Source organism: Lycorma delicatula, chromosome 3 (assembly GCF_047948215.1).
Source record: "Lycorma delicatula isolate Av1 chromosome 3, ASM4794821v1, whole genome shotgun sequence".
Classification (NCBI taxonomy): domain Eukaryota; kingdom Metazoa; phylum Arthropoda; class Insecta; order Hemiptera; family Fulgoridae; genus Lycorma; species Lycorma delicatula.
This window is the reverse complement of record NC_134457.1, coordinates 54,348,492-54,363,001: the sequence shown is the minus strand read 5'-3', so window position 1 is coordinate 54,363,001 and position 14,510 is coordinate 54,348,492. Positions and strand designations below refer to the sequence as shown.

General features: G+C 26.8%; 1 protein-coding gene and 1 long non-coding RNA gene across 2 annotated transcripts in view; one reads left to right on the top strand and one right to left on the bottom strand.

The window, feature by feature from the left end:
- LOC142321604 (uncharacterized) overlaps positions 1-14,510 on the bottom strand; it is an 816,200-nt gene that overhangs the window by 272,456 nt on the left and 529,234 nt on the right. The gene's annotated exons all lie outside the window — the stretch shown is intronic.
- Positions 1-14,510, top strand: part of LOC142320749 (neuronal acetylcholine receptor subunit alpha-7-like) — a 154,924-nt gene that overhangs the window by 71,856 nt on the left and 68,558 nt on the right. Inside the window, exon 5 of the mRNA XM_075358742.1 lies at positions 1,515-1,624. Within this exon, the coding sequence (XP_075214857.1) occupies positions 1,515-1,624 (110 nt within the window). The remainder of the gene's footprint in view (positions 1-1,514; positions 1,625-14,510) is intronic.

The following is a 14,510-nucleotide window of genomic DNA, read 5'->3' as shown; positions in this document are numbered from 1 at the left end:
AATAATGAAAGATATAGAAAGCTTACAAAAAAAAAACATCAGATCGTCTTAAGGATAAAACCGTTAGTCGTGGCTGAAGACAATAACTATTAAAATTTAAGTTGCAAATATATGACTATAACTCTGATTTTAAGAATTTGAACAATAAGTCCTTGTAGAAGTCACTGACAGAAAATTGCAATTATAAATCATTTGCAAACGAAATTCTTAAGAACTTTGAATGTAGAATAAATACATTCCCTTTTGAAGTACGTTACAGAAATGAAAAACTTTCATCTAAGTGAAACTCCTAACAATGACCTTTTCAGGACAATTTTTCTAATAGTTATGAATAAAACATTATACTTGTAGAAAGAGAAATAATATACCTATAAAAAGGAAACTTCATTTCCTTGAAATAAATAATAGATAAAATAAAAAATCATATTTTTAACTGAAATAACTTTTAGAAGACACCAATCCCTATTTAATTTAATTTGTTTAAATTTAAATCATTTACTCAATGATTTAACCTATTTATCAAAGATAAAAAGAGTTTTAATTAACTTTTTAACGGATAAAAAATTTTACTTTTTTTATAACTTATCTTTATTACTGTTATCTTACCGTTTAATTGTACAAAAACCAGCTCATTATTTTGATAGTAATATTTATCAATATTTATTACCATCATTCTTTATACTTATTAATTCTTCCTGTTTTGAAAGATAGTTTAAAGAATAAGTTTCCTGGAATTTGACCAGACTGAAATAAATCTGAGTATTTAATGGTTATTTACACTTAGTTAAAGATTTTATTACAAAAAATAGGAAAATAAATAACTATCTTAGAATAAAAATATTTAAACTATAATGTAAGCCAGTGATTCCCAAACTGTGCGCCGCGGCCTATTCAGATGAGCCCTGCGAAATATTGTAACAGCTTCATAATTAATTGAACTAAGACATTTAAAATTATTAATTTAATCTTAATAAATTGAAAAAATAATGAAGATACACTAGTTTTATTTATTTTCATCTCTTACTTACGAGTAGTCATTGACAAAACAGAATAAGGCGCTTAGGGTAGGGCACCATGGAAAAATTTTACTTAAAAAAAGGCGCCGCGATTCGGAAAAGTTTAGGAACCACTGATATAAGAGATTATATAAAATTTTTCCTTAATGATAGATAAAAATTGTAGTAACATAGAAGAAGTTCATATCTACGAAATATCTATATAAAACGGCCAAGTATTATAAAATAAAATGCTATCCCTTTTTAAATTTAGCGTAAAACTTATATTTAAGAACCTTTAAGTAGTGTATTTTAATAAATATGAAAGAAAAAATGCAATATCATTCTTATATTTTAGAATTTGGCTAGTGTGTTAATCTAAATATATATTAAAATTTCCATGTTTTTATAGTTAAAAATTTCACATAATATTTCCTTCTTTAAGGTTTAAGATGTTAAACGAATCAAAAAATTTAAGTGTCAGACAATAAATTGCTTTTATTATTATTGCCCCATCAGGAATGGAACGACGTCAACTTAAGGTGGAACTCATCAGAATTCGGAGGGGTAAAAGATTTAAGGATACCTCCACACAGAATATGGAAACCAGATGTTCTGATGTACAACAGGTAACGAAAATTATATCAATATTTTTGTATATCTTTGTGTGTGTTTAAAGAGCATCACAGTTTTTTGTGAATACATCATTTACACCAGATGTGTGTATGTGTTTAGTTGTTATGTTTCCAATTAAACTAAATATTAAAAAAAATAATAATAATAACAATAGTAACGCGGGAATAAAAATTGTAAGTTACTTTTACTATTACAATCGAAATTCATATAAATATTGTTCGTTAAAGATTTCTAAAATTTCATATTATAAAGGAAACAATGTTTCTTAACATATTAACATATCCTGGAAGTATTTTACGATATTTTTTTCTATTTATTCAATATAAACTGACCACAACTGCATGCTATAATTCAGTACAAAATTTAATCGGATTAATTAAAGAAAAAACCTTTTGTTGTGGTTTATAACTGATCGGTAAAATTTTCAAACAATCGATTTACTTCAATAATTTTTCCTGAAATACATCTATAAATTTATTAAAATAATATCAAAGTTTAATGAAACTTAAAAACTAAATTTCGTTTAAAGGAACAAATTAAAATTTATTGTTTTTATTAGTATTAGAAGTCCAGTTTTGCACAATGTTTTTTCCTTATAAAAAAAATAATAAAAATTGTCTGTCACCTTGCTCCTTGCATAATCCTTTGTAAGCACATTTATAAGAATTGCTAAAATAATAATAATAATTGTAATGAAAAATGGACATTAAACATTTTTTTCTGGCATTTTCTTTAATTAGAAATTCAGTTACTTCCAGGTTGTTTAAAACACCTTAATATAATGTCGTTATTTTATTAAATAAAATTAATGAACTATTCCGTTAAAATAACGATTTTAATACATTATAAATAAGTTTATTTTTATTTAAAGCGATTTTCACCACATACCGTTTTTTTAATAACTTTAAAAAATAATTAATATATTAACGATAAATAAATCAATAAAAATGCACTTATATCGTTTTCGTTTCAATATGTGTAGCATAACTGAGTTTTTTTTTTTGCATTCTATTTAAATGTAAGTGTGCAATTTAAATTTTGTCAATGTACCACAAAAAATAATACATCTATAGAAAATTTGAATACTCCAATATTTTTTTTAGTAGTTTTTTTTGAGTCTCGTAATAAGTTATACATATAATTACAGTCTAGCCTCTTATTTAGACAGACAATTCCTGGAAAATGGTCCAAAAATAAAAATTACTAGCGAAAAGTACACCCATTTTATTTACAATCAGATTAAATAACATGTAATTAAATTTACAAATTTATTTAATTTTCATAACTAAATAAAAGAACACTTAAATTAAATTGTTATTAATAGAAAAATAAAAAATTAACAAAATGAAAATTGTGAATTATTCTTTCGTGTTTTTTTTATTTCTTGACATTGAACTGAGATTAAATTTAGGAATAGATAAAAGCGTTGAAAGCTTTAATTGATTAATAGAAGCAAATTCCAGAGGAAAAATAAGTTTTGAGAAATTTTAATGTAATATTTATGCAATAGTTAAAATATTGTACCTCTTATCAAGCAGTTAGATTACAAAAATATATCTACTAACTGAGTCTTATTTCCTTCACCCTTAACGTTATCTAAATTTATTTTAAAGTACAAGATTTACAGTGACTATACCAACACAAAATTACTAACATAAAATATTTTTGTGTTCTATTGGATTTTTTAAATTCATACATTTTAATGAAACGTTCAAAGTAGTGGTAAATATATATCGGAATTTACGATAAAGTAAAGTACGATATTTCTGTATTCGAAAGTTTAAAACACTAACTTGAGGTTTGTATACAAGTATTTTCGTAGTTGATGATTCGTTTTTATTTGTTATTCATTTGACAATTCAGTATTATACGTTTATTCCTTATGATATTGTAAGCGCTAAAAATGTATTGTTATTTGGAATTGTTTAAGAAATTGTAATCTGCAATTTTGTACTAATATACAGCCATTGCACAGCCTTTAGAGAAAAATAATGCTTGCATAATTTTCATTTTAACAAAGTAATGTATGTATTTACATATATACATTTTTGTAGTACATTGACAATATCGTTGTTAAAATACTGTGTAAATGTTATTATGTATTGCATGAATATATTTTATTTTATTATGATTTTTATTTTTTGTACACTAATTATTTACTATTATACGTATACGTAATACTGTTCATAAAACATGAACATTCAACCACTATTCAAAAATATATGTCACAATCTGCATGACACTGAACAAATTAATAAAATATATTAATTATTAAATTAATATATATATATAATATATTATAAATAATATTATATAAACGATTCCTGAACTAATCATAATATTATTTACATATCTGTATTTAAAAAAAATATATATAAAAAATAACATAAAAATATAATTCAAAAAAAAAAGCATTAATAAAATTTCATAAATAAAATAACTTAAAATAAATATACACAGCTAAAATATTCCAAAATAATAAACATAATTTTTTTAAACCATATATTTATATATACATATATATAATGTAATACGAATAGTATCGATAAATTCTATGATTAATTCAGGAATGATTTTTTTTGTTAAATATTAAAAAGTTAATATAATTGAAAAAAAAAATTATAAACAACTAATATAAAAATTTAATTACAGCTTCGCAGTGAATTGTTACAAATATTTTCTATTTATTTATAGTTTATTATTTTTTTAACATAATTAATTGTTAAAATTTAACTTCTATACTTTATTTACGAAGATATTGTTTTCTACTGCCTTAGGTAAAATGTATCGAACTACTGTGTTTCGTAATATACTAATTATGTAGTTTAAAAACATTTATTAAATCAAAGGGGCCACATTATTCTTAATTAATTTCGTATATATTTCATTAAAAGTAAAGTATTTAGCTATATTTTTTTTATTCACAATAATTTCCTGTTTTGTGCATTTTGATTTGTTGTCTACACATTACGTACAAGTACACACATATAAAAATTCATTTAAAATTTTGCTACAGGGAATGATATATTTTATTTCAATTTTAGATATTTCGTATTTTCACCTTTAAACTTAACTTTGAAAAACAATTAACAGACGTGTTTTTTAATTCCGATGTTTATTTATTTACAAAAAAATAAAAAAAAATAAAACGATATTTAAAATTACAATTATTATTTATATAAATAAATACCACTAAATATATTGTTTCTTTTGTCATACGTTTAACTTATCTCACAATAATTGAATATAAAATTAAAATTAAACTCATATACAGAAAAACAAACAGCGTGAATGTTTCACGAATTACATAAAATAAACTTAACACTTATTTTGATATATCTCCACTTAAGTCTAAAATAATAATAATTAAAAGAGCCTCTTGATCTTGAGGATGTGAAAATCTTTCCTTCAGATTAGGCAGACCCTTTGAAAGGGATATATCAGACTCTCTAAAACGTATCGAGCCTTTGGAAGCCAAAATTGAGAATAAATTTATTTTAATTGAAAAATAACATTGTGAGACCACATATACACAATTTTTTAATAATTTTTGTTTCGATTTACACCATTTTTTTTGCCATTTATCTTCCAACACCATAATTCTGTCGTTATAGAACTTCTGTGGATTTTGTCAAAAAATTGTGACACGTGGTTTTCACAGGCCTCTTTTGAAACTTAACACCTCACAGGGAGTTCTGCAGAGATCGAAACAAATGATAGACTGACGGTGCCAGGTTCGGGCTATACGGTGAATGTATTAAAACCTCCCAGTCAAATTCTTTCAATTTCTGACGGGTCATTAAAGATGTTTTCGGTCTGCCGTTGTCAGCGTGATATACGGGATCCTTTCTGTTGACCAGTTTGGGCCGTTTCTTTTGAATTGCCAGGTACAGTGGCGCTAATTATCGACAGTACAGTTCTGAATCTATTTTTCTGTTTGGTGGCAGCAACTCGTGATGTACGACGCCCTTCCAATCCTACCAAACGCACAGTATAACCTTCCTGCGCGTCAGTGTGGGCTTTGCCACAGAGTGTGGAGCTCCTCGCTTTGACCACGATCTTTTTTACACATTGTTGTCGTAGGTTATTAACTTTTTTTACTCGTGATCAACCGCTTTAAAAATGGTTCGATTTTGTTACGTTTTAGTAATGAGTCGCAGACAGAAATTCGATCTAGTAAATTCTTCCGAGTAAGATCATGTAGCACCCAAACATCGAGCTTCTTTTTTTAGCCAACATTCTCCAAATGATTTAGCTCTCTTTGGTGATGAATTTTTAGCCCACTGGTGATGTTATGAGTGATTACATGCCGGTCTTCCTCGACTTTTGCCAGAATATCATTCACATTTTCTGAGATCGGTCGTCCACTGTGAGGAGCATCTTAGACATCAAAATTTCCGTAATGAAAGCGGCTGAATTATCTTTTGGCTGTTGGTGTTGATAACATATCTTGTCCGTAAACAGAAAAAATTTCTTCACAGGCCTACGCAACATTTGCGCCTTTATCGAAATAAAATGTAGCGCAGATTTACGGAAAGTTCACTCAACTTTACGACGCAATACCTTATATCGAGTATATATAAGAATTCAACATTTTTTGCAAATCTGTTAGCTTCAAGTGCCAGTTGTCAAATGACGTTCGGCCTGATCCACTGCAACTCATATACGCTGAGATTTGGGATGCTGATGCTATCTCGTGCACAAAAGGCTTATTGCTTTTAGACTACCTATTATTATAACAATAAATTTTAAGTCTTGATAAATAATTCTGTTTCCCAGATTATACGCTATGTTCATCGGTCAATATCAAAGGAGCCGTTAAACTTAAGAAGTAAGGGTAGATTGACTTACTTAAACTGTTTAACGATTTTTTTATTAACATCTGATTTTTTTCTAATCGGCACGCCTTTATGTTTACAGTCATGAGTATGTAGAAAGTGACTTCCCAACTAATTTTCGATTTTTCTTGTAACCAAACCGTTTGTTATAACTATCTTCAACCAGAACAATTCGTTTAAATAAAAAATGTGTAAACCTGAATATTCTTATTAGAACTTTATTTTCAAACTTTCTCAACTGAGTGATGGTTTAATAAATGTTTGTAGTTTAGTAAAAAATTAAATTATACGCTGTAGTTTACAAGTTAAGTAAAGAAACATTTCCCTTTTAAATTATGTAAATCCAAAATAAATGTAATAACTTAATAAAAAGTAAAGTAAAAAATATATTAACTTATTTTTTTAATAATTCACATTCCGTTTATGACGCATATATTTTATCTTGATTCGACTAATTTAGTAAGTGTTTACTTATTTTTAAAAAAAATAAATAAATTTTTCTCTATACTAATGTTGTTATTACAAACATAAGCGATTCAAAGATTTATTTATTAATCAAAATGCACAAAATTAAAAAAAAAAATAATTATAATGCGGTGAATAAAATATATTTTTGTGGTACCTGAAAGAGATCGTATCAGTCCCTAGACATATTTTTATTCACCTATTACCAGTTTTTTATCTTTTTTAGAAAGTGAACCAAACGTATCTGTTGTACCCGGTAGCTGGCAGCAACAGCGCCGTTATTCTTGACTGCAGAAATAAAAAGGTGTTGTCTTGGATTGAGGAAAATATTTTTATAATTTTTCCTCTATCCAGGACTACGCTGTTTCCCAACATTTTAGAAAATCTTTTAGTTTCCACAGATGCATTAGTTTTACAGAAATATTTGAAAGATTTTTAGAATATTCAAAAATTTCAGTATTGAGAATTTTAAGGGATTTTTAACGTTAATTTATTTATTATTTTCAGAAAAAATAAATACACAAAGTGATTAATCCAAAAGATGTAAATTCTAAATTAAATTTAATTAACTTAATTAGCTTTTACTTAATAGTATATATGATCTGTCAGATTTAGTGACTTTTAATGACTATTTACGTTCTCCTCATAGGAAAACATGGGGTATTTCAGTAAATATAAATAATTGTTATACATTCATACGTTCACCGTTACAATGACTAGTATTATTTTTTATTGGCTACAAAATGTATTAGAATAAATATTTTAATTTTCAATAATATCATGAAACAGCTTTATATCCCCGTATTAAATGCATTAATTTCTATAATAAAAATAGCAAAAAGTAGATATAGTAATGAAACTGAAATAGTTTAAAAAATGATTATATCAAAATAAGATGAAAAGTATACAGATAATCTTATAAGTTAACCATTAATAAAGTATGAATTTACTATGAAATACAATTAATTTAAAGGATACAATTTTAGATTATTATTGCCTTGTTATTATTTAAAAAAAAAAAAAACATTTTAAATACAAATCTTGTCCCAGTCTGAAAAAAAATCTTAAATATATTTTTTTTTTCACATATATTAAATAAAAATAAATACAAATACATGTAATTTACATCCGTATGAATAAATTTTTTTATGAAACAAGAATAATAGGATTCCATTACAGAATGATGATTACTTCTAGGAGTATTTGTGGAAGACAATAATTTTTCAATATAATATAATTTTGTTGCATATTGTGAGATAACCACATAAATATTTATTTTTGTTTCAAGATAATTTTTAACAGTTTTTAACCTCACCCTCGACTATGAAAAATCTTTCAAAATTTGAAATTTAATTAAATTTTGAGAAAAGATTACATCAAATTCCATCAAATGATATCATTAAACAAAAAGCTACAATAGTATAGGGTTATTTAGAAATATAATACTAAATTTTCCACATTTAAAATATTTTCTTTTCAATGTACTACTCTTTTATGCAGTTTTTAATTTTCAATTTAATACTTGAAAAAAGTCATAACAATAAAATAATTTTAATAAAAAAAAAAATCTTCCTTTGTAATTTGTTTTAAGAATTCATGATTTTATTTAATAGTTAGCAAAAAATATTTAGTATTATAAATTTTCAAAATATTGTTTATTTAAATATAGTTTTATTTGTTTTACAGTAATATCATATCGTTATTTATAATATTATTTCAAAAAACCAACAAAAAACACAATTAATAAATAATAATGAGATGTCCAGTATTTTAAAAATATTTTTAACTATAATAACAAAATTATTATTAAATAAATAAAAATGTGAGATAAAATTATGTTAACAATGTAGAAAAATTGTTTACGATCCAGACTCCTTTTTATTAAAAAAATTAAAAACAGTGTAACTTATTTAGGATTCTCTGGATAAAGGCCTCTGTGGAAATTATTTGTAGGATAATGTGCAATTTTATTTATTCATAACCTGCTTATTTTATTAATAATTTTTATTTAATCAGTATTAGTAAAACATAATATTAATAAAATAAAAAAAATAATAATAAATATAATCCATTTTAGCAGCAACCTTTGCTTAGCCGTAAATATTGCATGCCGCCTGTGTCCTGTTTTGAAAGATATTTGAAAATTAGATGACTATTATACGTATTATATATATATATATATATTGAATTTGTCTTTTGACTGGATGTTTGTTAAATTTATTTTGTTTTTTTATTTTGTTTACACACATGCACATATTGTATATATTTATATACATGTTTTTATTGTAATTATGCATAATTGTTATCAATATTAAATACTTTATAAGGTTATTTTATTAACAAACAAAATAAAGATAATAAACCCACGGTTGTAAAAGAAATACGAAATAACAAAGAATAAATTATAGAATATAATGCATGTACGATCTAATCATTTAAACATATTTGAATAATAATCTACTATAAATTGCATCCCATGTAGTATATGGTGAAAAGCTTACCTATAAATTGCTTTTCTCAATTGGGATATTACTTAATCAAATGTTTTGTGATATCTATTTTTTTTTTTTTTTAATAATGGCAATAAAAGCGGTTTCTTGAATAGATTTTTTAATGAATAAAAGAATAACCCTTATAGACTAAATTAGCATTATTATAAATTTGGTTATCTTTTGATAGCATTACATGAAAATCAATTTTATACCGGTTAATATTAGTAGTTTAAAATTTATACCGTCTTACATCATTTAGATTATTAAGAAGTGAAGGAAACTTCTTTTTTTATCACGTTCAAAAAAATTTGTATGACAAAATAAATGCTGATCAAAAAAATGTAATTTATCATAAATATTTTAGAAAATTATCATGCTACTTTCAAGGGCAAATAATCCTCCTTTAGACCGGGCCCCTAAAAATACAGTAATAGATTTTATATATATAAGTAAAAAATTAATTAATTAATGAGATTAATAATTAACCTTTTTGAATACATGTATTAAATGGAATTAAAGAAACATTAATTTATAGTATATAAACATGTATTTAAGATAATTAAAAATAACCGCTATAATTATAATAATAAACGACGTCCTTTCCGGAATGATGGAGTTTTCACTTCGTTGTCCTCTTTCATGGACCACGCCCATGACTGAAAATTAAATAGAGTAGATTTTCCAATGCAGTTGTCTTCAACATTTTCTTCTGAACACAATTTTCATCCGGTTCCATTGATTTTTAAAATGAAAATATATATAACTAAGTGTGAAAATTATACTAAAAATCGTATATTGAATTTAGTATATAAAGCATCAATTATGCACTATTAATATTTGGAGGTCAAAAATGAAGGGCAATACGCGATTATTTTAAAAAACTTCTGTTGTTAATTCGTACTTCAGTAACCCTTCTAACCCTTTCTATAAAAGAATCTCAAACCTGTTTTTTTTTTTCAGAAATATTTAATTCTTATTATTCACTCGTATACTAATATACAAATAAAATATCAGTTTCCTTTCAAAGATTTTGGTAACTAACGCACGTATACTGATTTATAATCCAATTCAAGTTCACACTGTAATAGAGTCTACGTGATGATTCTAACTCACTTTCTTATACCTACAATACGAGGTACATTAGAAATAAAACGTAATTTCTTCAAAATACGATAAACCGGTAATTAAATGCTACGACTATCCGTATTTTATATGGATAAGTAACACCTTTTATTCCATTTTTACTTAACTCAGCCAAAATCCGAGTTGAGAGATACTAGCTGTTAAAATTATTTCTTTTAATAAGAGCCAACATAAAATGTATAATATATAAAGAAATATAATTTTTCAATACCCATAATATATAATTTTAATATACCCATAATATTTTTACCATATATTCGCGTCATGTAAGAATACGATCTTATTATAATTGCTTTAATGATACTACGTTATCATTTACTAGAGGTTATCTCTAACTTAAATACTGTTTCGTTGTAAAAAAATGTATCCTAAAAACTTTATAATATTTTTTATTTCTCTTAAACTACATACCTTATACTACTTCTCTATATAATCGCCACATGAATTAAAACATATATCGTAGCGATACACCAGCTTCAATATACTGTCGTCGTATTCTTCTGCCGCCGCCAGTCCATTTAGCCGCTTATTAACAGCATTTTTAAGTTCATCGTCACCCGCGAATTGATTACCACTCAAAAATTCTTTCAATTTCTCAAATAAACGGTAATCAGAAGGAGCTAAGTCCAAACTATATAGTGGGTTATCGTAAATTTCCCATCAAATGTTCTCAGTAAATCACATGTCGGACCCGCAACAAGTGGACGTGCATTATCGTGCAACAAGACGACGCCATCGGTCAGCCGCCCACGTCGCCGATTTTGAATGGCACGCCGTAACTTACCTAGAGTTTCACAGTAGGCTTCTGCTAGTCGTTCCACCAGGCATGAAATCAATCACCATTATTCCAAATCGATTCGAAAAGACTGTGGCCATCAACTTGCATCCAAATGGCTTTGGCGTGACCTTTATCGGTCTGGTTGGTGATTGAGGATGATGCCATTCACTTGACTGCCGTTTTCTCTCTGGAGTATAATACGAAATCCATGTTTCATCATCGGTAATAACTGAATTAAGGAACTCGTTACCTTTTTCTGTGTAGCGCATTAAAAATTTCAAAGCAGATCCCGTTCGTATTTTTTTGTGATATTCCGTGAAGACGTGCGACACCCGACTTGCATAAACCCTTTCTGAAGCCTAAATGGTCATAAAAAATGCGACCGATAACAGCTCTTGAAACATCAGGAAAAAGAAGGTTCAGGTCGGAAATCGTTGAGCGACGATCTTTTCTGATTTTATCAACAACAAGTTCTCGGTGATTATCGAGTGCCTCCCCGAAAGTTTTTCATCGTGCACATTATTTCTGTTATTTATAAACCTTTCACACCATATTCGGACATTTGTTTCGTTCATTACATTATCGCCGAGCACAGCAATTAACTGCTTATGAATTTCAACCGGCTTAAGGTTTTAATGGTTTGAAAAACGGTCAGCGGAAACATCGATTTTCCTGTTAATTTCATAACTCGCATGTAATCAGAAATACTACAACACGACAACTTACAGACAATAATGTAGTGTATACATTACTAGCGTGGCCTTGAACGACACAGGTTCGCCAACCTTAAGGAGAGAAATTTCCCAGCGGTCTTTACTTTAGAGATATCTCTCGTATATAAAATTTACAAATATCTCTGATAATATAATACAGTGGATTCTATAGTTTTATTTTATTTGATCTTAAATTCTTTTAAATTTTCCAGACCATAATATCTTTATAATTTTTGTAATAGTAAACGGATCATATAAGTGTACAATCCCAGTTAATAATGAAAGCACAAAAAATTGTATTATGATGAAATAAATCAAGCAAATTATTTCCGACAACAATAATGGTGCATATTACGCATTGCGTACGAAACACACAACTGTAACAACTTTCACAATCAGAGATGGTTGCTTGGTGTATCTTAGTTTAGATTAGACTAAAGCAAAGTAGATCAAGCAGAAGTAAAGACTACAAAAATAGTCTTTCCTTTCTCTTATTGATAAATCTTATGCCTGTTTATAGGTTACAAAAGTATTGATGCGAAGTAAATTACTTCTTTGATGTTGAAAAACATCAAAGAAGTTGATGTTTCATTTTCAAAAATGTTGGTAATAAATACTATTTAGTGTAATTGAGTACCATATGTAATTACCATATGTAATTATAAAAGTGATAATTGTAAGAACCAATTAAATAATTACTTTATTCTCTGCCCAACCGTCTCCATTTAGGCGGTTAAAAATATCTGGTTTTATGTTTTCATTCGTAATCTAATCCAGAATGATATTACCCTTTATTCTCTACAAGAATAATACATCTCAACCACTTATATCTTACAGTTTTGTTAATTTGAAATAATTTATGATATCACTAAATAAATTCTTCGAAGCGATTACGTAGTGGAAGATATATTTTTGCTTTTTCCTTTTTCCCTGTTATTCTAAACATTTCATTAGACGGTTTTAAAACTATATTCTATCATTCTTGGAAATTGACATTAAAGTCTACGGCTCACTTCAAATTACTGTGGTGCGATATTAACTTTAGAACTCCAATTTTTATCAAATAGGATACTTTTCAAAGAATTTCATAGTTTTACTTCAAAAAGATTCTATTATTCCGATGTATGAAACACATTTTCAGTTTTCTACTCCTTCTAAGTATTACCACTTAATAACAAACTGATTAAATAATCATTACTACACATTTAATACCGAGTTGGAAACTCATTTTCGTCACTTAAAAAATACAGCTAGGATATAGGATATTAAAATAAACTGAAATTTTGGCTAACTTCTTGGTTTATAGTTCATTCTTAATAAGTGGTCAATTATTTGAAAGATCTGCAACAAAACAATTTTTCTGTTTACAAAATACAATTGTTAATTCAGAGTGACACAGTGTTAGTGTTTACAATTTTCTGCGAGAGACAATCAATTCGAGGGATAGTAATATTTTAACGGCTCCTCGATACTCTTTTTTGGCCATCATTCTGTGGTTCGATTCTGATCGATGCCATATGATGGTCTGGCATCATATTAGTGATTAGCTTATTACCTATTAAGGTAATAATTACCTTAATAGGTAATAAGCTAATCACTGTACAAGTGAGACTGCTGTTTACAAGATCCAAATCAATAGAATTTTGCAATGCAATTTCGAACCCGGAATTTCCAGACCGTACTGAATATATCGACCGTATATATAATCGGAATATCATTCAAATCATTTAACATAATATAATAATAACTTTTAAGTAATATATTAATCGATGTGATTGCTCCTGAAAGTCTTCATCTCTGTATAAATTTTATTTTACAACCTTAATTAAAGACGGTAATACCACGGTTCTTTCGGTAGTCATCGCTAATTTTTTTTTTAAATTGTTATTGTAAAAGGCATATTCTACAGAGATAAAATCCTGGAAAATGTTATATTGTTTTAGCAAAAATGTACCTGCCGGTTTCTACGGCCTTTCATCCGGGGGTCCCGGGATCGAATTCCAGGCAGGCACACCATTTTCACACTACAAAATTGCTATTTCATTTCATCTTCTGAAGCAATACCTAATGGAAGTTCCGGAGGTTAAAAAATAAAAAATTGACCTGGTCCCTTTCCTCAGCATAATGACAGACTATTATCTTTTAAACGTTATAATTTCAAAACAAATCCATTCTTATTTATTTTTATTAATAAGATGCATTTAATAAGAACAAAATAATATTCACGTTATGAACAGTCATTTTGGAATAATATAAATATAAAGTATTTGCTATTCTCCATTTATAACATTCTGAAAGGCAATATGTTTTTAATTGTATTAAATTAAAAACCTATCTCACAAATCTTTCATTAAGTTCTTTCTAGTTTCTTTACAAAATTGCTTTTAATTAATAATTTTCTCACAACTACGGTGTTTCATCGGGAAGCAATCATGACAGGCCTTCTGATT